Raw genomic sequence first — 26,400 nt, 5'->3', positions numbered from 1 at the left:
TTACGTGCTTTACAAATGCGTGGACTATGTATTTCCGCAAGCCTTCCTACATACTAGTAGTATACCTTCCACTTCATTCGTTTTAACAGGATAACCAAAAGCCTTGCTAAGAGATGTAAATAGTCAAAGGTACTACCGGTAGTGACCATTTCTTCGATCATATGAACGTTCCGTTCTTCTGCATTTCTAATACACGTACGGCATACAACGTTAAATACTTAAGTGTCTGTGAACTGGCCAAGGCTGATGTAAATGAAAATACACAAGTTTGTTAGTACCAAGTCTTGTCTTCCTCAAGGCTGCTCAGTATTGATTTATTGATCGTGTATTAAGTACCCTCTGCGTACAGTGTGAAAAAATAATTGCGTTTGTAAAGTACACATGTCTTAATTAGGACGACGATATCTTTTGTCTAAAAAACCTCTTCCATGACAAATGTTGTGAATTAATAAAAAGTGGGTCAATTGACAAGTCGATATACGGTTAAACATACTGCATTCCCGGCTTACTTTAATTTACTTTGGTACGTCCAATCTGCTCCTATTACTGCTTAACCGTACGTTCCTCGGACTATAAAAGAAAACAATATATTAACTTGGGTTCTTTTGCAACAAATAAAAGCTGAAAAGGGTAGCAAAGAATATTCAATTGAAATAGAAGCGATTTATGTTGGTAATAAACAGCCGTCCCTGGTGGTACATTCATCGTGAATTGTCAGTTCTCCACCGTCATTCTATACAGGCTCTGATCGTTAATCTTCTGGAAAGGTCGTTTGCATAATATAGTTGACTTGGGGGCACTTTAGACTGACGACGGTTCGATAGTCGTACGAATGTTTATCGTCAAGATGTTGCCGGCGACGGTATTTTACCACCGTCTAAAGACGATCAAAATAGTCGCACGACGGTAATCCTCGAATCGTCGTCACTACCACCTCGGACCCTATCGTGCGATCCTTCAGCGGGGGGGTCCGAGGAGGATTTTCCACCGTCTAAAGTGAACCGTCGCCGGCGAAGGAAGTGGGGGGTCATTGGCCTTATGCAAATAAGCCTGCAAGCGTTATTTCATGTCCAAGCACATCGCCTGTATCATTAAATGTCGACAAACCAAAGACTTTATATCGTCATACGTGTCTAGTACAATCCCCTGCCACCAATCGCTACTTCTCCAGTACGAACCGATCCGCCGATCCACATTTCCCGGCCAATGTAGCCAGGCCGACGGCAGCACCGAACGCCGGGTTCAAACCCGGACTATTGCCCCGCTCGGTACATGTGCCATATACCCCTTCTTTGCTGGGCACAAACTCGGCGTCTCATCAACAGGACAACGAGTTAAAAGCAGAATAAAAACAATCTGCTGCAGCATGCCGATAAAGGGGTTCTCTCGCCATTTTGAATTGGCGCGCGGCGTGCCATCCTGCGCTGCGGGTGTCCGCCACGCTTTCTGGTCATGTGTCTAAAGCCAGCCGTCGCCCACAACGATTGTCGTGCGATCGTATACCGTCGTCAGTCTAAAGTCGGCCTTGGATTGAAACGGCCTGTATGTGGTCTCTAATCAAGTCTTCTACTGGAGGTGTCTATAAAATGGCTACTCTCCGAGCAGAGGTTTGGGCTTGGTCTTATGTTAAGGTTTTTTCATCGGGCTTTTTTTTGTACCGGCATTTTTTTTGCCAGCCAACTTCGGGAGTATATTGGATAGTTGGACACTGTCCTGCCGATGACACTGTATTGCAGGCACCAAAAGATCTCCTTGGAGATCGATCTCTGTAAACGACTATAGATAATTCGAAACGGTGCAGTCACATTCATTGTTATACGCAGTACGATTTTGATCTAGTAGTAGTGTTTTGAAGCAGGCTGTGACTTAACCAATCACGGACAAAGAATCTTACACAGCTTTCTCCGACTTTACACGACTGCTGATTGTTGTATACGACTCGCACACGAATATCCCAAGAATGCTCACAGTTTGCTGTCGTTCGATGCTCGTGCGACAACCAGGCGGCCCATATATTACGACCGCCAAATTAATCTACAAGAGTAGACGTTAAGAGAAAGAGATGGGTGAGTTGGGACGGTTCTGTAATACCTCATGTAATCAAAGCTGTCGTTAAATGTCGTAAAATACCATTACTTGGACTTAATGATATAAAACGACATCGTTGTGGTTCTATGATAGGTCTCAACTGTACACCACGATTCTGGAACAATAGAAAGCCGTATACCTTTTCTAAGAAAAGGGCGCTTAACCAATCATATATTCCTGTCAGCATAACAATAATTCTGTAATGTGCAATATGCTTCTTACTTAGAATCGTATATTGTACATCATTTAAGATGATTATCTTGAAAGGTGGGTCATTATTTATGATCAAATTATATCTTGTATTTCATTTGTCTTTGCATTCACGTATATAATTCAGTCTAGTATGTCAATAAAATAACAATCATTGTGTCGTAAAGGGTACTGACTTTTCTATGATCTCACAAGGGTGGATTAATCAATATATAAATATTTCAAGTGCAGGTCGCCACTTCCGTTTTTCGTACACATATTCCGTGGAATACAAAATGGTTTTGGTCAGGAAGCAAAAACGATGGGTCGGTTTTAATATGGATGTTTCAATATAGGTGAGTCTGTCTGTACAGGCGGCGAGGCTTTACCCTGTCCGGGGGGATTTAGCTCAGGCGACGGCATGTCTAGACACTACATGATCACGCACTGGAAAAACTATAGGCCTCGTACTATGATGATACCTCCTAAACATCTATAGATATTGCTTCTTGTGCATGCATGTAACGCAAGTTGAAAATACGTTAGAATTTTTAAAAAAGCTGAAGTTATGACGATTTTTTCTGTCTAGGATCTGCGAGTCTTGGTGAAACCAAATTCATCTGCTTTGTCTTTTTTTTATTTCAGAAAGCGTGTGATTTAATTGTATTAAGGTAGTGTCATTGACTTTTCTAACTTAGTGTTCAGAGTGGTTTCAGGTCCTGTTATACTGTGTGCGTTTGTAGAATGTATAATAAACTGATGAGCTTAGCCTGTCTGTGTGGAAGTGAAATTTCATCACGATCAGTCGATATTCCCTCCTAGATTTAAACAATGAAATGAAGCCAAAATTGTTCTAGGCGTGTCCGAAAAAGCTTTTAGGTCCCAGTACTCGCTATCGAACGCAATCTCCAACAACAAAGGCAAACTCGAAGAGCTTCTTACGGTTTTTTACTCACTCGAGAAGACAATGCGTCCACGAAAACAGCATTTAACAGGTTTTCAATACAATTCGTAAGAGGATATAGAATGGTTCTTACGCGCCTTTATGGCTCAAGTCTTTGGATTTCTGGCGTTTTGTTCGAGCTCGGCCTCCCCAGGCGGTTTCAACTTCATCCCTTTTATAGAGAGTTAAATCCCACGTATTGCTTGATCTGAGATTATCCTGTACGGATGTTATCTTTCTAATCTTGCTAACGCGTCTTTGCTATCTTGAATCCTTGACGACAGAAGAGGTCGTGTGTTTACCAACGCACGCTGAGCAAACTGGTAGAGTCAAATCTGACGACGTTTGATTGTGGGCGTCCCCATTGAAAAATGGCGGTAAATTGTGTTTCCATGTTTGCGGACGGTCGCTGTAAAAGTCGTCTGCGGTCTCTGTACGGAAGCCGCAGTGTATTTTCATCTGAGTAGACAGTCTTATCTTCTTAAGTTGTTATTCTTGCAAGCATAACACCTGTTATTTGAGCGCGACACGTTGTTTGACACCCGGTTACCAAGGGTTGCCATGCGACCGGGAAATGTCAATAATGTCGTCTGCGCGTACTGCCAACAGCGTGTGTGAAGTGTTCAACTGTCACTCAACGTGCCGAAACAGATATGGTTACTTTGATACAATTTAGACTATAGGCGAGAAATACAAACCACATTTGGGGGCGTTCCAAACTTAACACTTGCATTCGCTCGACATAAAGCCTGCCTGAGTCACAACGCAAACGGCTTGATTACGTTTGTAATATTATCCGAGCTCTTTTACAGCGCAGCGAATTTTGCCTGGCGACCTTTAGAGCCGGGTCCATTTGGCGGGGTTTTGGCGGAAGGCTCGCTATGGTGAATAATGGACGAGTTTTGGCGACGTAAGCACGCCGCGCCTGGCTGTAAGGTACGGTCGCTATAGCAACCGGAGTCCCCGAGCCGAGCGGATCGTTCCAAATTGACATGTTTGAAAACGACAAATGCTGAGGGGGACTGGCGACTGCGGATCGAATATTTACCCATTCTATTGATAGAGAAAGGCGACTGTTTGTTGATGTGACTCGGGTGAATAGCATCTAGCCGCGTGCATTGTGCGCTACCCGGGGGAATTTCAGCGCCAGCCAATCGCGACGGAGCGCCGGGGTGTACGGAACCAGTTCAAGTTGCCAGATCGAAGTGCAGATCAAACACTGCGTTGCTGTGAGGCGCGTTTAGCAGGCATGACGCAGCGGGGGCGAACACTCCAGTAGGTAGTAGTGATCTCTCCGCGAGCCGAGCAGACATGGCCGACCTGGAGTACCTCACGGAGCGAGTACGGGCGGCGGCCAGCACCTCGATCCGCCCGTTCAGCTCCAGCCAGGAGTACCTGTACGCCATGAAGGAGGATCTCGCCGACTGGCTCAACACCCTCTTCGAACTCGAGCTCACCGTCGGTAACTTCGTACCGCGCTTGGAAACCGGGGTGATCCTCTGTCACCTGGCTAACATGGTCCGGCACAAGGCGATGGAGTACCTGGAGGACCATCCAGGTGTGCGGCTCAGCGTGCCGGGCGATGCGGACATCTCCCCGTCGGGAAACGCCGAGCCGGGCACGTTCCGTGCTCGGGAGAACGTGGCCATTTTCATCGACTGGTGCAGGCGACGTTCGGGCGTGTCGGACTCCCTCATGTTCGAAACGAACGATTTAATCGAGGGTAGAAACGAGAGGAGCTTCGTGTTATGTCTACTAGAGGTAGCGCGGAGGGGGGCTAAATTCGGGATGCTGGCCCCCATGCTGATTCAGATGGAGCAAGAAATAGAGGAAGAGATTCGTGAGGAGGCCCCTCCCCCGCCACAGCGCAGGGTGTGTGATCTGTCATCGCTAGACGACATGGTAAGGAAAAAACATGTTATTATGCATACATGTGTTTCTCCAGACCATACTGCACATATTGAGTGAGTGAGGCAAAAATAGGTGCGGTTTCCGGTAGTAGATCCTCTATTCTGTATTCATGAAAGAAACGGAAACAGGAACGAAAACTACACTGCAATATTCCCTTCCATATCCCACACAGCCTGACCCTGTGAATCTCATTTTGATGACTGTGCCGTGCTACCGAACCCTGCCATGCCGGCTTCGTAAAAATTACTTCCTGCGAGGTCAGATATATTAACGATCCTCCTCGATCGATAAAATGCGTATCGCTGTGCTCATCTACGCGAACGCGCATCCCAAATGAATCACCCACAACGTTTCGATGTTTTCCATGTACAGTCCTCACAAAATGGCCCGTTCGTTAAGTTAGACATTTGTCATGGCTATCATTGACCTCAGGTGAGAAGCCCCTTTGTTGAGACAGGTACATAATGTTCCGACAAAGGTACAACAATCAACACCTGTGCGACCACCTCTCTCTGTGTACACGAAACAACTCCAGTCTAGCCGTTCCGACATTTTTGCCTGGGGGTAGAATTTTACTAATTTCCTGCGAAAATATCAGTGCGGCGATGTGTTTACGTTCACTGATGTTTACGGAAAATATGTGCACCGAAAAAAACATGACGATAAACTCGTTCATTTTGCGGCATTAGGTTATCGTTCCCACGCAAGGCAACCGACCTATTTCAAAACACGGTTCTAAATTCGTCCCTCGCCCATCCGATTAACGTCACTGCTCTCTGAACCGCGGAAGACACTGTTCTCTTTGTTTGTTTGGTGTGATGTAGTGGGAAGATTAAAGAAAGAAAGACACACACAAACCGGGCTAAAAAAAATAATGCATGTAAAAATAGTATACAATGCGATGAAGGTTTTATAAGCTCTAAAATGGAAGAAGACGATAATTAGAACACACATGCAGAAAACTACACGTACTTTCACTCAAATTAGTGAAAAAGAGCAGATTACATGGTCGATTTAATTCCCTGTCAGATTTGCAAACAGACAACCACCTGTTATGGCAGCAATGCATGCTGGGCGTGGGGGAGGGGGGCGACATATTGTACAACAATAACGCACTCGAAAAACCATTGCGTTCAGGCATTCTCTATTACAAAGACAACACAATAGCCATGTACAAGTGGTGCTTTAGCTTCTCAATAAGTAGGAAATTCCTGTGAGCCAGCGTATGACAAAGCCTGACAAATCCGCGACACTGTTTCAGTTTATTTTGAAATGAGTGGTTGGAGTATATTGGTGTTTGCAGCGCTCTTCAAACGTCCGGAAAATGCAGTAATTGGAAAACGCCGTCTGCGGGTATGAATCACCTCGGTATCGGACCATGGCAAACCGGTGCACCCATTCACATGATATCCCCGCCCCAGGCCCGCTAATTTACCTGATTTGACCGTGCATCTTACCGTGTCTTTTCCCACGGTTAGAAGGAATAAACAGGAGAATATCAGTGTTACATTTTCACACTTTGCCGAATATAGTTTGAACGCGTCGAAATTGCGTACATTCAACACTAAGACACAGAGACATATATATTGATGATGTATTTGTTCTAGACTGGTTACCAAACCTATTTAAGCTCCCGAGTCCTACATACTCTCCGCAAATTTGCTATTTGTGGAGAGGATGTAGGACTCGGGAACTATAATAGGTTTGGTAACTAGGCTATATTTGTTCAGCAAGGGAGGTATACCTATGATTATGTCAGAAGATAACATTTCTTCAGTAGGACTTAAAATATGTGCATATGTATTATGATGTATGGTAAAAAAATGATTTTATCAGTTGAATATTATGCACGGTGTAAAATATGACCTATAAGACAGCAAAGCACACAAAACGTAAAAAAAATAGCGGTCCTTTATCATTATGTACGGAATTTATTTGCGATCTAGTAATTTTGTGCTCGCCCAGCCTCTGGTGGAAAAGGGGAGTGTCATTGGCACGAATGTAGAGCCAGAAATATCGCATTATTCCATCAGTGACTGCGACCAAAGAGACCCAGCGCTAATCACTCAACCGCGACGCAAAGCCGGCTCTACCAGGCGCGGTCCGGGAATGCGTGCACAAGATTCGAACCCGGCGAGTGCTTGCTTACCCCGCGGTAAACTCCCAAACGTCCTGGCCTAGTCATGACTCTACAAATATTCGCTGTAGTTTAAACCGCCATAGATTTGATCCGCTGTCCCTAATATGGTCTCCACTAATTAAGTCTGACTGATTCGTGATTATATCCGCAGACGCAGGATAATTGGCACTCAGTAGCCCCCATGGGTTCATTAGAGAAACACCTCCTACGATATTGCATTTTTTTACACCGGGCGTCATAATGTAATTTTGTACTCAAGGCATAATAATCATATTCTAAAACGTATACGATTTTAGTCCAGTATTCATGAAATATTTAAATTCTACTATTTTCATGGTTTTGGGGAAGCAGTCTGTCATATCTCTAAAAACCTATAACCTTGAGTGCGACCTTGAATCAGGCCGCCATCTTTGTTTGTAGCACCTTGGTCCATTACCTGTCGAAATACGTTCTTACTGGTATCTCTTGCATTAAAAAATCATAATAAAATCGATGAAGGCCACAATAAAATCTTTTCACTGAAATAAATGCAATCAGAACATTTTACACACATAATTTTGCTCAGTTTTGTACACAAATATAGCATTTCCATCATTTTGTGACTACACCCAAACGCTAACTAAAATTTACAAGAGCACAAATTTAGATTAAACTAATCAAGGACTAATCAATAATATATTACACTAACACTAATACATCGTATATAATTTTTTGACATCGCAAAGAAAGCCGTAATTTACCATATGTTCAAACAACATCGATACTAAATCCTGAAATCACAGATGTTAGTTATATAACCCGCCCAAACTGTGACCTCATGCATTACTATGTCATCAAGGATTTACACCCAAACTGATTAAACCCCTCTGTTACTAGTTACGGGCTGAGCGAAGAGGTATGAAGTTCTTTCAAATCCTAGCCGTAATCTTTACACTGGTTTATTCATAAGCCCTGTGTAAAATTCGATTCCCAGTAAGAATAAATTTAGGAGTGCACGTGGTGACATTCGTCGTAGGCCGTCGAACGATTTTTATGTCATAAAATTTTCAAGCAGGTTGTGACAGAACCAAACATCCACAAATATTTAAGACAGCCTTCTCTGTGACAAGACATAGAATTCCCAGTTTGCGATCGTACGAAGATCGTACGTACGAATTATTACCGCGCCCTAAGAATGTTCCCTTTGAGACTCAATAATCCAGGAAGTAAATTAAATAACCCACGTAAGGCCGTGTCACTCAGGTCCCATTTACTACTTCCGGTTCGACGCTTTTCATAGTTCTTTTTAGAGAAGCATGACTCATTCAAGCGGCAATGGCGTTTAGTGGTTACGGTCACGGCAACACGACCGATCTCAGTCACCCGGCAGTTCAGCCAATAGTATCGGGCATAGCGCGGCGCGGAGCCCGGTGACATGTCCACATTAGGGTCAACTACTCAAAGCAATTGGCCATAATGTACGAGAACTTAGTGACTCCCAATAACCATAAATTGACATCTGTTTGTGTATACAGTAGTTAGGGACAATATTAGGCTTGTAGTGTAGTATGTACTGCTAAAATATACGTACAATTGTCGGGGAGAAAAATAGCACAAACTTTCGTCCTATACAAATAAAGTTCAACTCTTGAAAATAACGTTACATTTTCAACTTGTTTTTCAAAGATACAATCATGTAGTTTGATTTTTCCCTGCTGCAAAAACTTGGATTGCTATCTAAAGCCTTTGCTTCCCCCCAAATGTTCAAGATTATACTGTATATATACAAATCTTGGAATGGCAATTACCATGTGTACATGTATACGAGTTTAATCTATTGCATATGAACTTCGCGCAAAACGTTGTCAATGGTGTTTCAAAAATAGAAATACCTCCGCTGCTCAGCAAACCCACGCCGCAAAGCCACGTAAGTCAAACATCTAAAGCGTTGAACTTGTCACTAAAGTCATTAGCGAGAATAGGTAGGCACTTATCTTTATATTTATCTCAATACTGTTCACTTTATCACTACCTTTTTGCACAAGTAACACGAGAAGAAATTGATTTCCAATTTTTCATAATTACTACTCTCGTATAATGGACGGTGTGTAATGCAGCAAAACGATAAGAGCCCAAGCAAAATTATAGGAAATTGAAATATTGACAGTTAGAAAGTGTAGTGAAATATACACGCAGCTTGCATTTTGCAAAAGATCTTGTTACCATGTTATGTTTCAAGCGAATGCGTTAGAATGTACAATATTCCCAAGACGCTAATAAAATTCTTATCCACAAGATATCAGATAACAGAACGCAGCAACAGCGTCTCAAATAGTAGTAAACGCACCTCCCAAACCGTAACACGTTGTCTGGTTGGTGGAATTTTATGTGTAAAGAATATGCCGTTCTACACATGCAGGTCACGGTGTTTCGCTGTTTATAATCTTGAAGGTTTACTCGGTAACTCGAGGACAATTTTGAAAATGCGGCGTTAAATTGTTTTCATTGACAAAGTTAATGTGATTCTGCATTTCCATCAACGCATGAATGAAGTTGCTGTTGTCCCAATTTCAAATTGACAAATTGCATCTTGCGGTACATATTGGAGAGATAGACCGTCTTCAAAAGTAGGCCAATTGTACCATAAAGCCATTATCGGATGTTATGTTGTAGCACATTGTTCACTGAGTTATCTAAATTAACTTAGTTATCAAAGCAAGATTTTCCCTATCTTATAGAACAAGTAACGACGCCACAACATAAGATCAAACTTTGCAACATGTTAATTTCGATGTATACATAAATCATAAATAACCTGCTTTAAACCGTGTCCAAAACATATGCTTCGACAACCCCGGATTCTTACAAAACAAGCAATTTCAGGCCTTATTAAAAAGCCTGCCCATAAATTGCCTGTGCGGGAAGCGTGACCGCCAAAGATTCTTGAACTTTCCATTGGTATGTAAATCCCAAAAGCAAATTATGTTCTGATTATCGAAATCACGTACGGTAGATTTGAAGAGTGTTAGGGGTTGTCGAATTATGTGCTATTGCTACGCACTTCAACAAGGCTTAAACCACACAAGCACCTGGTCAAACATTGAGCCTCTATTAACTGACTATTTACTGGAGTAAGGAAGTCGGCAGAGATTGCTGGCTTGCAGTTTAAACAATTCACTGATAGGGAAAACGGTGCAACCATTTGTTCATAGTTGTCACGGTGCGCTGTGCCATTCGCGGATAAAACCTTTATTTTGGTAGCAAATACGCAGTGCCAAATGAGACAACACAACCTCACTCTTTCCTGTATGCACTGTGCTATTCAGTGCACTAAATAAATGAGTCAATGTAGTTACAGGTGTAGAGATTAAGTCTTCCCGGTCATTATGAAGACGGACACTAAGCCTCGAGGTTTCCCGTCAATGGAGGGGATTGACTTAGTCAGTCAACAAACGCGACTGTAAGAATGTTTTCTTGTGTGTATTCGTTAAGCTGCTGTTGCCGCCATCTTAAAAATGGCCGCCATCTTGCTTGATAACAGGTGGTTAGAAGATGAAGTTGCTGTTTTTGTGCAAGCCTAGGTCGTTGACGATAAGATATCATCCAAGCATAAATCATATTTTTTTACTTTTTTCTCGATTACAAAAAAGCTCTGGACCAAACTGTTTGATACGCAAAATCTATTTCTGAAAAAAAAATCCAACAGATTGGAACTTTCATTTTAATCTGATAAAGTCTCAGTGTCAGACATTTATCGACCCTACAGCATATAAATTTTGAATCTCATCAAAAACGCATCACCAGGGTTAGACAGGTTACCGTGTGTGTGATCTCGCCTGAACCCTGTGGTGAAATTTCTATCAATTTTTCACGTAATGTAATATCAGAATTCCGGCCGTGTAGATGTCTGGATATGCTAGACATAGACGATGATTCAGACTTCGTTGTTTCATCATGGCATATCAATAAAATATACATCAAACGTGACTTGCAAATCATACCCGTAGGCTAAGTACAAGGGAACACATATTTGATAACGCAAGAAGGTTAAAAAGTATAATTTACAGATCTGTCAGATTTTTTCATGTACATATATGAGGTATTCATATTCCCGTGGCGTTTCAAATTCTATATATTGTAACTTTAAATCGGCTTTCAGAACGGCTTGCAGATTATTTGTATTCCATCCAGGGACCAGTGAAACGTTTATAGTTTGTGTAAAAAATGTGCACTGGGTGATCCCGACTATATACCCAATTTTCTACAGTGCCAACGTGTATCACCACTCTTATTACGACCTAAACACGGGCAACTCCAAACAAAAGCCCCCCGGCGTCAACAAGGTCACAGAGAAGACCTTGATCGTTTTTCTTTCCATCAACAGAAATGTGATCCTCGTGAATGGACGTTGTTTGGACGACGGCTATTTCCGACTCACTTTTCAATCGCCCCGATAAGGTTCAGCGCTCGTGGCGGCGGGTAGTCGTCAGGGTCGCCGTAAGCAGAGTGCTGTCGTTAGGGTCAACGCTCTAGACGTACGACCGGAGTTTCCGTTGACGCACGGCACGGCCTGCGGGAACTGCGCAGCGTGAAAATGGACCGTCGAATGACGCACGACGTTAACGTTCTATGACTTCCTGTCCTTAAAGGGGCATTATCTAAGGTGCTCTTGCTCTTAAAAAGGCCTTGAGTAAGATCTATTCCGACGTAGAAAGTAGATTTTGCTGCATTTTCTTTATATAAACCATACGGTGCAGCATACCAATATACATTGTACAACGTCATTGCATCATGCAAACGTGTTTTTAAAGCAAACTATGATGTTCTACACATATGTTTGACCACTGCAAGCACCAGACCTTCGAAGTAACAATGGAAATATGCTAAAAAGAGGTTGTACATATCATTTACACAAAGATTTTGTTCTCAAAAGTATTTTGCATTTTCGGGGAAAATCTTACATTAATCCTCCTTTGAGCCGTGCTCATCTTTAATGCATTCTGACATTTCTTAAGTTACATGAGTCATTTTCGTAATCTTGAGCAGGTGTCTGAAAGAGAGACAGTCTTAAATGTCGAAGGTCTCGTAAGAGGAAAGTAAAAGGCTAGACAAGACGTGAATCGTATCTCTTCTCAATATATTATTATTCCTTTGAGGGTCTCGGTGGGGCTTCTCTGATGAAGCCTTTTGATGTAGCTGCTGTCGTCCCCAGAGTACTGTAGGCACTAGGCAGGCTTCCAAACATTGACGCAGTACGTGAGATGGTTCACAGATTATCTATGATATCATCCCACTCACGTCATACGTTTTTGTCATCACGACAAAAGGACATCAACCAATCATTGATAGGTAGCGATAATTAAATCATTAAATCACAGGAGAGATACGAGATAAACTGATATAATCAGCGGTTGTCTGTGTTTCTGATGATTCAGATACATTCGTCTACACACGTACACTAGTTCTGAAATGAGATTATAATATATAGCTTCGTATATTCGTCTAATGTAAAGAAAACGTGAGTAAAATACAAGATATGGTACATCGTCGCTGCAAGCACGAGTCAAGCCAGACTAACAACATCTGTGAAAGTTATTGAGGGAAAATTTGTGGCTTCCGTCAAATGACCTGTCAATTACCGAACAATGAGCGGTCATCAAAGCATTCTTTCTCACCTGTCCACAGGTGTAATTGGTGTTTTGTGCCTGAGGGAGAAAGTTTAGAGTTGTCTTTCATTCTATGACGCAGTTTGGCACTGCTGATACAACGAGATGGTAACTGTCCATTACAATTAGCAGTTCAACCAATGAGAGAATGGCGATTAACAATTCAACCAATGATACAATAGCTGCATGTCCGCCAATTAATTGCATGTTCATGTTTTTATCTTGTACTTTTTCATTTCGACGGAGGTTGAATAGCCTCTGGAACGAGCCTTTGGACTAATCTAATATGCGGGAAGATCATGGACATACCCAATGGAAACAATTAGATTAAAGGAATTTATAACAAACACTTCTATACAGTTAGATATGTAAACTAGGTTATTAAAACATACTAGAAACCTATACACAATAGCAAAGAGATGTAAAACCTCTTCACTGAATTCAAGCAATACTTGAAACATCAATGCTACCAATAATACACTATTCACAAACAGCTAGCAACATGCATTAAAGTACAGATACCGGGCGTAGAGAAGGCTATTCCGGCTTAATTGCTTTATAAGCTATTCATTACAACTGACACTGTTGACAGAAGCCCCTCAAACAAGCTCCTTTCATCGCCACTAATTTGAAATGGGCTCAATGAATGCTGTCCAGAGGCGTTCAATAGAAGCGACAGGTACCCAAACATAGGAAACTATTGAATCGCCACATCTTTCACAGGTCAAAAGACCTGGATGGCAAAATCTATTGAAGTGATCATATTGTGTGTATGGCAATGTCTACATTTCATGTCACGTCCTTGCAATTTTGCTATGGGGTGTATAGGTCGTTCTCGGTTGAACAAAGGAGAGGAAAATGGCTCTTAAGCTACGGTATGACAAATCGGACAGTGTGTATTATGTAGCCGGGTTAATGGTTGTGATTTATTCATAAGATGAACTCGTCAAACCGTTGAAATGATAGTATGAATTTACACCTAACGAAGGGCAATTTCTATCTTCAGATAAACAGAATAGATCGTGTTGAAGGAGCACTTGTTAGCTCCGATATTCGGAGTATACAACGTAGAACGAATGGCACTTAAAGAGCCTTTACAATTTTTGAAACATGCATTGTCTACACTAGATATTGGTACATAGCTCATTACCCATTACATGTACATGTATTACGAATATGATATGACGACAGGCAAGAATGCCAGTACGGATACGATGACAGGCTAGCCTGCCTGTAAGGATACGATGACAGGCCAGACTGCCTGTAATGATACGATGACAGGCCAGCCTGCCTGTAAGGATACGATGACAGGCCAGCCTGCCTGTAAGGATACGATGACAGGCCAGCCTGCCTGTAATGATACGATGACAGGCCAGGCAGCCTGTAATAATACGATGACAGGCCAGAATACCTGAGTGTACTAATGTGTTGACAGGCCAGGCTGCCTGTACGGATACGATGACAGGCCAGGCAGCCTGTAAGGATACGATGACAGGCCAGCCTGCCTGTTGCTGAAAGCTCCTAACCGTACCGTGGCGCCCTGTTGAAATTCTAGCTAACCTCGCGCCAGGGCTTGTCACGCGATGAACCCTGTTGTTTGGGCGACCCAAATCCACAAACAAACAACTGTTGTACATAGCAATACTTGTAACGCCCACAATGTGAAGTACGATGTTTTACCTAGTGGCACCATGAAATTAATGATCTGATGCAAACATGTTCCATCAAGGACAGCTTTTGTTCAAGGTATGGTCACTCTTCGCTACTTTGAAGAAAACTTTTACTGCGACTGAGTAGCGCTTTTGGAAACTTTTAAGTATTTCACCTTCTTTTCGGCTGTTTGTCCCCACGTTTTGCAGCTTTAGTATTATACATAATGTAGACATTCATGATGACTTAATCTTTGACATTTCCATCACACAGGCACACTCTGCAGACATAATCCTAGTCACAGTCTAGACTTATAATTCAGGATCTGTCTATCAAGAAGGGCGTATTATTTGGGTCTAAATGTTTGATGCACGTCCATACGTTTGCAAAACTCTACCGAAAAACTAATTCTGTGACAAGGAAACCCACTGGTTCTTCCTCGCGTTCAAACTAGCCAACAGTCAGCCCCGTTCTATAGCCGCTAGAGCGTGGTGACTCCTACAACTGTATGAGTCGCTACATTTGTTTGAGTACAGGTTTTGGGAGCCACTGGGCGATCCTGGTCGCAAACATAGCTCCACAAAGACACCCCTTCTTGCCCAGACAACCGTGCCAAAGACCCGTACCATTCAAAGTCACCGCGCCACTTGCTACCAGACAAGCGCCTTTCATTTTCTTAAAACCCCTCTCAAAGATTTATGACTTGTTTTTCCCCGCCAGAGTCACGACTACTCTAGTTTCCTAGGGAACCCCTTTCGTCAGTCTATTTTGCTACAGACGACAAAGAAAGACACAAGGAAATAACACCACGAGTTCTAAATACCAATGAAGTTCAGATTTCAAAGCACTTCCTTCCAAGAGTTTTGAAAAGCAGTTCGTGCGTTGTGTGGTTATTGTAACGGGGTAACTCAAGGACGACTTTCCCACGTAAAAAGGCATCTAGAGCCGTTGAGCTTTGATAGTAATCTGATTGGTAATGATGTTTGTATTAAACAACCCTGCTCCGTAAAGCCAGATTAAATGAGTTTAACTTCCTCGGTTTTACGTCAAGAGTAATAAGGTAACCATAGTAACTGTGTACAAAAAGGTGAAGTTATGATGGGAAAAACTGTTCTTAGATCGTATAACAGAACGTTATTTACCATCTCCAAAATCGATTTAAATACTGATGACAACATGTGCATTCGCCTACGTTTGAAATGTTAAAAGTGCCGTAAAGATATTTTGTAACGTACACTTAACACATAGTTTGTTTCTATAACGACAATCTAGACATGCAATCAGTACGTGTTTGAGACGCCTGGGCTGCACATGTCTGTTGTTTTTTTACACGTTTCGCAGCCAAGAAATTCTCAGGTGAGTAGCCCTCAGGTAAAAAAAATGGACAAGCTTGTCAGTGTAAACAAATACTTCTGTAAGTGCTTCGCATGACTTAGGTTGCCCCGTGTGCTTTTAAAATCCTCACGGCGGAACGGCCTAAATTCCATAGCTACCATTTAGCAGTCTTCGTTGAGGTGTTGGAGAAGACAAATATTCTCCTCCCAACGCTTTTCGCCTCGCGTGTTTGGGGAGATGTTTTGTGCGGTCGTACACGCGTCTTTGAAACTAGGTCGCCCGGTGGAGTGACGCTCTAGTTACCCGGACATTGTTTACTGTAAACCCCGGGGAAGCGGCCGGTACACCGTCCACGTAGCGTCGGCGGTGTTACAATGTGTTTACCTGTCAACGGAGAGCCTTGTCAGATAGAGCCTGGTAGCCATGCCATCGTAGGCTACTCGATGTCTCTTTGGTGCTGGGAAGGTTGCTCGTTTGCTCGGGTCCATCATAGCGCACGCCGTTTTTACGAAGTCGGTTTCAATTACGTCGCATACAGGCCAGTAGTAATCAGAAAGTAGCCTCTACCAGGCTACCAGAAGCGGATGGAAAGAGAGATGGAGCGGCAAACTGTCCTGCTTTAGTGGACCAATTTCCTTGCAATCTTTGACCAATTTCTTCTCTTCCCAGCCGTTTCTGAAGGATAAAGGATAAACAGAAAGGCCGACTGGAAAGATAGGCTGTTCGAAAAAAAGACCCTGTTGTCATGTGGCCTAAGCCGGTCTGTGGAGCATGGTTACCCGGCTATGTGATGAAATGGCTAACGCCTGTCTGTCTGTCTGAGACGGGACCTTTTCTCTTCTGGGGTTACCGAGAAACGCAAAGGAACTCTATAAAACACCGCACACGCACCGCACTCCACGTCAAACACGTAAAAACACTCCAGTTAATTGAGTGCATTAACATTGAACGTTGTCGCACTTGTTGCCAGGTTTCAGAGATGTATACTAGAAAAATATACGCGGCATTTATGTATATAAGATACAACGCACAAAGAACCACAGAAAAGTCGTGTCAGAAAACGTTGGATATGTTTCAACTTTGCATGTAGCATGACTGTGAGCCTAGAATACTCTCGAGCTAGAAATGCCCTACAGTAACTGTTGAATTCACTGCATTCATTGCGATTGCGTTCGCGTCTCGCACTGTCATTGCATACATAAGAGATACGTTCACAGTCTGCATAAGGTTTGACTGACGAATTATGACTATGATCTGAATTCACATAATCTTAGCCTTTATACGTTTGCATTTTGGTGAGAATATTTTCTGTGCAATTTGGATTGTAGTTATTGATTAATCGTATTGTACAAGGTGTAACATCCCTTGACCGGGTTTGTGACCTGGCGTAGTTCTCGTAATCAAAATTGGCCGTCAATCAAAATTAGTGATTCGACCAATGGGAGAAAGCCTAATGGAGGGAAGCATTTTCCCGGAAATGAGTTAACAAATCAGCAGATGACTTCCGGTTAATTCTCGTCGCAATGCATCTCGGGAATAATGTATTAAGGATGATAGAGAGGAAGGGTAGCAAGAATATCTTAGATATTCATTATTTTTGCAAGAAAAAATTAAAGTATCGTCATTCGTGTTTGTGCCGAAAAAACATAGCACTGTATATAATACGTATGCAATGTACCGCTGGCTTAAAATATCGTAAAAATGCTGGCTACATAGGCTCATTTCCTAGAGGAGGAAATTCACGGAAAAGATGCAATCTTCGTGAAAATGGGCCGCTGAGTTATCTCGCCTGAGGGCTATTTATGTTTCTGGGTCACCCATACATTAAAGATGTGAAGACTGATGACGACTGGGACTCTGGCTGACTTAGAGCTAATCGGCAGCCGTGAAAAACATGCTATCACATGCAAGATGTCATTACATAAAATGGTAGTCACATGAAATACATGAAATACCGACAAACATCGCAATTCATAACATAATCCTTGTTTTAAGTTGTCAATAGTAAATATTTTCCATAAATTTGGAGCATATGGATAGTAATAGTGATAGCTTCTTTTTGTATGATAGTCACGTTGTAATATGCTAATGACTGAAAATATACCTGTGGGACTGGGTGAGGAGTATATTAGATAAAGAAGCCCGCTCTCATTAACATCTGTGACGTTTGTTGCAAAATTACACAATGACTGTCACATCGGGTCAAAGGCCAAGAACCAATGCCCAGTAAGTAGACATCAGACATGCGCAGTAGAGCGGTGGAATTTATGGTGGTACATCTTATTTTTGTAATGGTGGTATTGGGGATCCTTTTTTCTTCAAATAAAATATACGTCGATTGACAAATTTTCACAATACTTAAAGGTGGATTCTCTGATCGTATTTTGAGTTTGAGCTGTACGTTTCTATAGTTTTGTTCGGTTCTAATAAAATGTTGGTGTTAAAAATGAATGACTTCATATTTTATGAAACTGTGACTCACAACTGAAAACACATACAAGACACTGTGTCATCAGCGGTGCTGTGGTGTGTTCATTCATATAATTGTGGTAAAAGTACGCGAATCAAACCTCTATTAATTTTGAAACTTGTAGGCAAAGTTCTATTTCTGATTCATCGGTGAATAATAGAACTTCACATCACAAGTTACCAAACTATATCACTGAATTGTTCAAGTGTCTTGTGTTGTTTTGTTTGTTTATTTTGCACTAGGTACTAGGTGCATCGTGCCTACAAAACATCATGGTGTCTATGTTATTCAATTTTACGTGTTTAATCAATAGATGAAATGTTAGAACGTTTATGTTTAAACTCTGGCTCCTTTCTTATCATCATCTTTTCTTTATTTTCCCCAGGTTCGTGAGTTGGTGAGTCGGTGCACGTGTCCTGACCAGTTCCCCATGTTACGAGTGGACGAGGGGAAGTACAGAATAGGGAACGCCAGCACTCTGGTCTTCGTACGGGTGAGTTCTATACGTCATCTCTTATTGATGTGCCGCCACGTCGGTGTACATAATGTTTCCCATTTATCATTCGTACTAGTATTTGTTTTTTGATATGTGTAAGTCTTTAGGGGGAAGGTTTGCCCGTAAGGGCGTTACAGTTTGGTTAATGTAGGTTTGACTCAGTTATTTTTTTTATTAAGATTCGCCCACAGGGGCACGGTCGTATTCGTCTTACGATCTTCATACGATCGCAAGCTAGGGCCATTCTTGGGCCGTAGGATTGTCGTGTATGCGTCTTGCAAAATTCAGCTGTCTTATTACGGAGAGCCTGACATAGATTCTTGTCGGTGGTTTGTTCTGTCGCAGCCTGTTTGAAAATCTTACGAAATCAAAATCGTACGACGAAAGTCAACGATTAACTTGTAGATTGCACTCCTTTGACAAGTCCATTACCCTAGCGATTACGTCAATATCTATATATAGAATCCACGTGTCTTCAGACTTATCGCCCAAAATCAGAGAATTCAAACAACTACAACACGAAGTATGTATCATCATTATTCTAACATACGCAAATGAACTTTAATCCAAATATGCATCGACACAGAAAAGTGTAATAAATTCAAGTCCCTCTTGGCAGTTTTGAATACCTATGAATATCTTGAGAAAAGGTGGGGAAGCTAAGCGACAGTTCTAACGTCATTCCTGTCCGGTTTACGTAGTACACACTAGGAAAGCAAAGACGCGTCAAAACCAAAACAAATATGCACTAACAGGCCTGTCAGTGGCGCATAATAGAATTCCCGCCCTTACACGCCATCTACCCGGCAGTTATGTTACAGTCCGGACACGAGGTTTGCTTTGCAGTACCTGAAGGGCTTTTCTTAATCTGACATGAGGGCTCTTAAAGACTTCACCTGTCAGGTGGCCATGGTTTCTGCATTGTGTGCTAAAAAAAATAAAACGACGTAATTCTCTGGAACAGGCGGTGTTGGCACAATGCAACTATGGGTTTGGTGGCATAATTAAGTTCTAAAAATGTGCAGTCGACAAAATCATGTTTATCTTCTGACCAGGTGAAAGGTACAATTCTGAAACTGAAATGAACCTTCAATGAAAAAAAGGGGATTTAAAGGATAGACAATGAAACGTATACGCCGTGAAAGTTGTCTAATTCAGTCAAAAGGTTCTCAGAATCTCAGCAATGTCATCATTGGACACATGCCAAAGCGATGAGTAGGCACGGTACCAAAAGAGTGCAGTGCCATCAGCATGTTTTAAGGCCCTGGCCCTGGCTCGTACATTAATTTAATTACAAAGGAAGGTCGACGATTGGTCTGGCCTTACCGCATGTCATTACTTCCTATTGCTGGGAGGACAAGTCTCAAGGGCAGATGAGGAAATAAGTTGGATGTGCGGGTGTTGAAATGCTATGTCCATTCAAGGTTAGAAGTGCACGGAATTTCTATTTGTCTGCTGTTGCTCCTTTGTTGTGAATATTCTTGGGAAACAATTTCAGTTGAAACTTTCCGGTGCAATCCAACCCCGAAGGCAAATTCACGAACCACACATCCGCGCGACCACCCCGATAGAATTTGGGAGCTTGTTAGCTTGACGACAGCCCGGCTTGCTCGAGCAAATGCCGCACGTGTTGGAGTGCTTGTTTGACCGTAATCCGAACCAATGTAGTAACCCAATCTGCGCGTTTGGTCTCAATTGGGCACTTGTCCTAACGAATAGGACGACCTTTGACTGCAAGCATTACGGTGTTGGTGAGTTTGAAGCGAGTCTGGTTGCCGGTGGTACTGCAGCGCCACCTTGCAGATTCTGTTGATACGGCAGCGCCGATGAACACGATGTAACGTTATGTGTTATGTAAGGCAGTTGTAGTGTGGGGGTCTGCATTTTTGCTCAGTCACTTCTTTGTGCATGTTAAGTAGACTTACATATTACGTAGGTTGCAGTAACTAAATATAAACCCTTGTGTTCACTAGGTTCTTCGAAACCATGTGATGATACGCGTTGGTGGCGGCTGGGACACGCTGGAACACTACTTGGACAAGCACGACCCCTGTCGGTGCATGTCTAGAGGTAAGGCGATCATTTTCATGTGAAACTTTTTTTCATGGCGAGAAGGAATACTCGTGACGCTTATGCGCTGAAATGTCTTCGTCAATTTAGTCCATTATTCTCTGTTAACTATTTGTTTTACGTGGAACCTGTAAAAGTAATGAATTTTATAGCATTCTAACGTAAATAATTTTTCTTACCTTCTGTAAACAGTACACAGACAACCTCGCAGTTTTGCCGGCTCCGCCTTCGAGCAGCGCCGCCCGAGTCCCGTCAGTTCTTCCAGCCGGTCCAGCATCAGCCCCTCCCCGCGAGCTTCCATCGACAGCGGCCGCCCCACCCGCAGCTCCCTGGACATGGGGCGGAGCTCCCGCGGGTCACTAGACAGCGGCACCCCGGCCAGAACTCCGCGGTCTTCCGTCGAAGAGCGGCGGCCCAGCTCGGGGTCTAGTCGGTACGGCGGTGGGCCGCCGTCTCGCCTGGCGGTGGACCCGGGGCCGTACCGCGCCATGAACGGGCCGCTTTCCCCCAGCAGTTCGGTATCGTCTGACACTAGTGACGTGGGAGCCCACGGTCCAATCACATCACCGTAAGTTCATACACAAATACGTACTGCTGTTAGTTAATGGGTTAACATGTCCAGCAAATGAAAAAAATTACCAATAAAGGATCAATGTCTTGGCTAAAACCGTACTTGATGTAGTGATTTATCACTAGGAAATGCGTGGCGTATTAACACAATCTGTCATATCACATTGATACCACGTACTGATGAGTTGTTTTGATGTTTGGCCATAGATACATCTGTACTGTGACTTGGCAATGTTTATCAACATTCATCATTTTGAAGTTTGTGATATCACATGATGTAATTCATAAATTTGACGGAAAGCTCTGACCTTTTCTTTGCAGACGGCAGAGGAATTTGGCGTCGTCTCCAAAGCGAGCGCGAAGTGTCGGCAACCTGCTTGAGGAAGACGCCGAAGACGTGAAGGAGAACGTGGCGCAGCGTCCGCGGCGGAGCGGCATCCCCAGACCGCTTCGGAAGAGCAGCGACAACCTGCTGGCGAAGAGTACCGGAAACCTGGCGAAGAGTACCGGAAACTTGGCGAAAAGTACCGAAAATCTCAACCGCTCGCTGCCCGCTCCTCGCGCCGTTTCTAGCCGTTCGTTACAACAACAACATCGTTCCAAAAGCATGGCTAATCTGACCAATAGGGAAGCGTATAACGAAGGCGGTCGGCGAGGCTCCGCTGGCATCTCCCCGCGTTATCGTCAACAACCTGCTGCAGTTGACAGAAATGCTGCTAGAAGTCGCTCCGACATGACAAGTAGGGACTCTAGAAATAAATCCTTCGACGCTGGCAGTAGTACTGCCAGGAGTCGATCAGATATGACAGATAGACAGACGAGAAGTAAGAGTCAGTCTCGGGAACAACAACAAAGGAAAATTTCATCCGAAAAAATGCCCAGAGCCTCTTCGGCTACGTCAAAAATATCCGAACCCAAACGATCCAAGAAAGAGGAGACTGTCTTGGTCATCTCGCGAAATAAGGAAGGGACTCACCGACTTGAGCGGGAACCATCGGACGAGAAGATCAGTTACCGGAACTGCTCTCATCCGGTGGGGTACGGGTACGCAGCAGAGGGATCCAAACGCGAGGATGGACCGAGCAGCTCAAAACCCTCCCACATACCGACTGCTTCCCCTAGGTCACGTGTGCCGGCGCCGACGAGATCTCGTTCACCAGATCACGCGAGATCAGTTGGACGTGTGCGAGAAGACCGATCTCAGTCCAGGGAGAGAAGATTAGCTGATCCTGCTGAATTTAGATCAAAGTCACCCGACAGGCGATCGCGAGAGCCTCAACAAACTGTGTGGAGACGTGACGGTAGGGTGCCGTCACCAGACCGCAGACAAACGTACCAAACATCGCCCCGCCAGTCTCCAACTCACAAAAAATCCACCGAAAAAGCCCCACCGCTAGGTCATAGATCACAGTCCTTTGATCTGTATCTAGAGTCTCACGAGCTAGACCACGAGTCTGAAGACCGGCCTGGATCACGAGGAAAGAAATTTAGTGACGTTAGAACATCTCGCGAGAGGCAAATGACGTCCCCTCGTAGGGGATCCGAACCAATCAGATCTTCGGATGGCAGATTTACTTCTCCTGAGCGGAAACGGCTACAAGAAGCCGGTAGATCTCCGTCCCCAGACCGTAAAAGACTTACTGAAGTGAGGGAAACGGAAACTAAATACTTGCCAGAGTACGTCAAGCCGTCCACAAAGGCACAGAAGGTCGTCACCGAACAACGAACCCCACCTGACTCGTTCCCAGAGTCACGCCGCACTTTTGTTGAGACTATGGAGGAAGAGGAGGAGGTCACATCTCCATCACGTGATCGTTCTCCATCCCAGGAACGCTACATGCGCCACACCCGAAGTATAGACAGACCACCTGTTAACCCCGACGTGCCCTTCTTCTACGAAAAGAACGACAAGTTGGCCCTCAAGACGGAAAAGGTCACCCCTAGTAGCGTGCAACTCATCAAAGAACTGATGGAGAAGCGAGAACAAGAGGCAAAGTTAACATCACCCACTAGAAAAGATGCCATAGACGTAGGGAAGACCGAGAGTCCATCGTTGTCTCCCACAAGGAAGACGACGCCAGACACTTCCCGTCCACTCGATCTACAAACTCGGTTATCTCCCAGAGCTTTAGCGGCTAAAGGCCAGAGCAAGACGGAAAAAGCCTCACCAGTTCTGGAAGAGAGAAGCGACTCCGAAAGTAGCTGTTCTGTCTCCTCTCCGTCCACGGATAGAAGTCCGAATGACGACACCGGGACTTTTGTGGTAGAAAGCGCGCACAGTCCGACACGTAGCCCCAAAGCGAAGGCTGCTACAAAAACAGAAGTTTCCCAACAAGCAGACGTGCGTCTCTCAGACGAGAGAGAAGAAGAACGTGTCTCTGTTCACGTCTTCAAACACATGCATTCCGATGACGATGAAAGGACGAGTGACGACGAGCTTCCAACTTTAACCGAACCTGGCCCGATGGTTGAACGAAGTTCGTCCTTCCCCTACGACGATGTCCGAACAAGTAGCGAAGACTGGGAAGACCTGGACGATTCTGGGTATCACGGGAGCGCGACGGTGACTGATGCTACGGAACTTCCGAATGGGCGATTCAAAACCGCACGCGACAAGAAACTTTCGAATCACAAAAAGGATATACACACACGAGAGCTTAGAACAGACGAAATCGAGTGCTTGGAAAGAGGATATGGGGAACAACAAAAAGACACGGTAAAGAGCCCTACCTCCCCTGAAAGACCCCGACCCGTGCCTGCACCGCGAAAGAACGTAAAGAACTCGCTTAAGGTAGAATCTCCCCCCGCCAGTCGGGAAAGCCCCGAGACCAGCCCCACCCACAAACAGAGAACGTCCAGACTCAAACCCAAGACTCGCGTCCCCTCCTTCCACAAGCTCCGCCCCCTCATCAGAGTTCCTTCCCGTAAGGACCCCAAGAAGGACGGGCTAAGCAGGATCCCCAAACCGGTGTACAGAAAGTCTCAGAGCCCGAAGGATGGGACCTCGACGTCCCCGGGACCCACCTCGCCCGTCCGCAGGACGAAGAGACACGATACGGATGACTCTGGGATCGATCTATCGACTTCGGGTAGTCGGAACTATCTGGTAAAGACGAAGAGTCCGACTGAAGACTATTCTCTCGGTAGCCCTACTAGAGGGTATGAAGTGTTCTCGGACAGTAGTCCCAGGCAGCCCGCAGACGAAAAAGTCGTGACGCCGAGAGACTCAGGAATTGACCTGTGGAACGGCAGGGGGAAGGGCACCCCTGAAAGTAGCCCCGTAAGAAGCAAGGGAGAGAATTTCAAGAAAAACGAGCCCGTCTTGAGTAGAAGCGGGCCACTCAAAGCCACACAAGACTTTGGTAAGACGTTTTCACTGAGAGATATGAACAGAAATGCCAAGAAGTATCAGTCAGCAGGCGCAAGAACGATATCTGTCAGTAAGTTCCGCTACGACAGTGAGATGAACAGTGAGTTTGACGACCAGGCGTCCTGGCCCAGGTCAGAGTCACCTGAAGGAGAGGTCATAGAGGAAGAAGTAGCGTACTTCTGATTTGTTAGATGTAGACCTAGCGTATTTCTGATTGGTTAGAGCAAGACGTATTGTAATGCTGGTTGGATAGAGAAATAAATAGCATATTTCTGATTGGTTAGAGGAAGAAGTAGCGTACTTCTGATTGGTTAGAAGAAGAAGTAGCGTAATGCTGGTTGGATAGAGCTAGAGACAGGCGTAGCATATTTCCGATAGGATGTATAGAGGAAGAAGTAGCGAATGTCTAATTGGCTCTCTACACCTAAATTATTACGGAAAACAAGATGCAGACGACATTGCTTTCCCTCTACCGGTTAGAGGGACATTTTAACGGATACTAGTACATAACCGGAGCTAATTATGATATTTAGTTCACGGCAACAGCGATCTTTGTGCTGGAACCGAGATTGGAGGTTGCCTCAATGTATAAGTATAGAAACGTAACTTAAATGTTTGGTGCCAAAATGTGGCGGGATAGATGTTTGTTTTCTAATGTCATCAATGCTCAAGTAAGGCGGAAAGGGTCTGGGAAGGGGTTTGTAGGAATGGTGCCACTCTTCCGTGACTTCAAGATGAATCGTAAGATGTTGTCAGGTTTGATATGGCTTATGTGGGACGTAGGAAGTAGAAAATACACAAAGTTCTGTCTTGGGAAGGTTTGAACCATGGAAAGGCCGGCTGTTTAACACCGCATCCAAACGTAAGGGTAGTCCAAAACATGCAGTACTAATAACTCTAACATACGAAAAACAGGAACTTTGCCATATTTGCTGCTTTTACAACGAAATCATTTATTTTCAGTCCGCTATATATACGTGTATTTTTAATTAACAGTTGTTACAAGCCTGAGTAATCATCGTAACATTTGTGTTGTTGCCTTCAGCGCTTAACAAGTCTACCTCCATGTTGTCACGTAATTGTTTTATCTCAGCCATTTATTGTACGCTGAAAGAAAAGTAACATATACATAAACTAGAAATATCTATCGGATTACTGATTATACGTAACATATTGCACCGAGTGCAGCTTTAAAAACCATGGCACTGAAGTACCATGGCATTGAAATATTAGAAGCTTGACAAATGTTAGCTGCAGAGTAATCGCTTTGTAGGATTCTTAATCCATGATTTCAATGACTTGGTTAAAAATTGATATCTCTTTGTTATACGCATACATGCCATAACATATTTTTGTACATTTTGCCATGTATATATCTATATATGATTTGATTATTTCTGAAGAGACTTGTCATTACGGGTGACGTAAGTTTTGTGTAAGTAGAGATTTTGTTGATTGTTGAGATAATGAGACGCGCACGTTTTGTGTACACGGACCTTGGGTGACAATAAACAGCGTGAAAT

At 43.7% G+C, this 26,400-nt stretch overlaps 1 protein-coding gene across 1 annotated transcript; it reads left to right on the top strand.

The window, feature by feature from the left end:
- The first annotated feature begins 4,052 nt into the window (after positions 1 to 4,052).
- On the top strand, positions 4,053 to 26,399 carry LOC109466098 (serine/arginine repetitive matrix protein 2-like). The gene is made up of 5 exons (XM_019763724.1): positions 4,053 to 5,122; positions 18,757 to 18,864; positions 20,841 to 20,937; positions 21,130 to 21,505; positions 21,829 to 26,399. The coding sequence occupies exons 1-5, from the start codon at positions 4,532 to 4,534 to the stop codon at positions 25,058 to 25,060; spliced, it is 4,404 nt and encodes a 1,467-aa protein (XP_019619283.1). The 5' UTR covers positions 4,053 to 4,531; the 3' UTR covers positions 25,061 to 26,399.
- Position 26,400: the final 1 nt, after the last annotated feature.

Source organism: Branchiostoma belcheri, unplaced genomic scaffold (assembly GCF_001625305.1).
Source record: "Branchiostoma belcheri isolate BF01 breed outbred unplaced genomic scaffold, Haploidv18h27 scaffold1, whole genome shotgun sequence".
Classification (NCBI taxonomy): Eukaryota; Metazoa; Chordata; class Leptocardii; order Amphioxiformes; family Branchiostomatidae; genus Branchiostoma; species Branchiostoma belcheri.
Note: the sequence above shows the minus strand (reverse complement) of the source record. Positions and strands in the feature narration are given on the sequence as shown.

Bases quoted from the DNA above. Each gene is read 5' to 3' on its own strand.
- LOC109466098 (XM_019763724.1), top strand. From the start codon at position 4,532: ATGGCCGACCTGGAGTACCTCACGGAGCGAGTACGGGCGGCGGCCAGC. The intron at 5,123-18,756 runs GTAAGGAAAAAA...TATTTTCCCCAG, and splicing joins TGTCATCGCTAGACGACATG to GTTCGTGAGTTGGTGAGTCG. The intron at 18,865-20,840 runs GTGAGTTCTATA...TGTGTTCACTAG, and splicing joins GCACTCTGGTCTTCGTACGG to GTTCTTCGAAACCATGTGAT.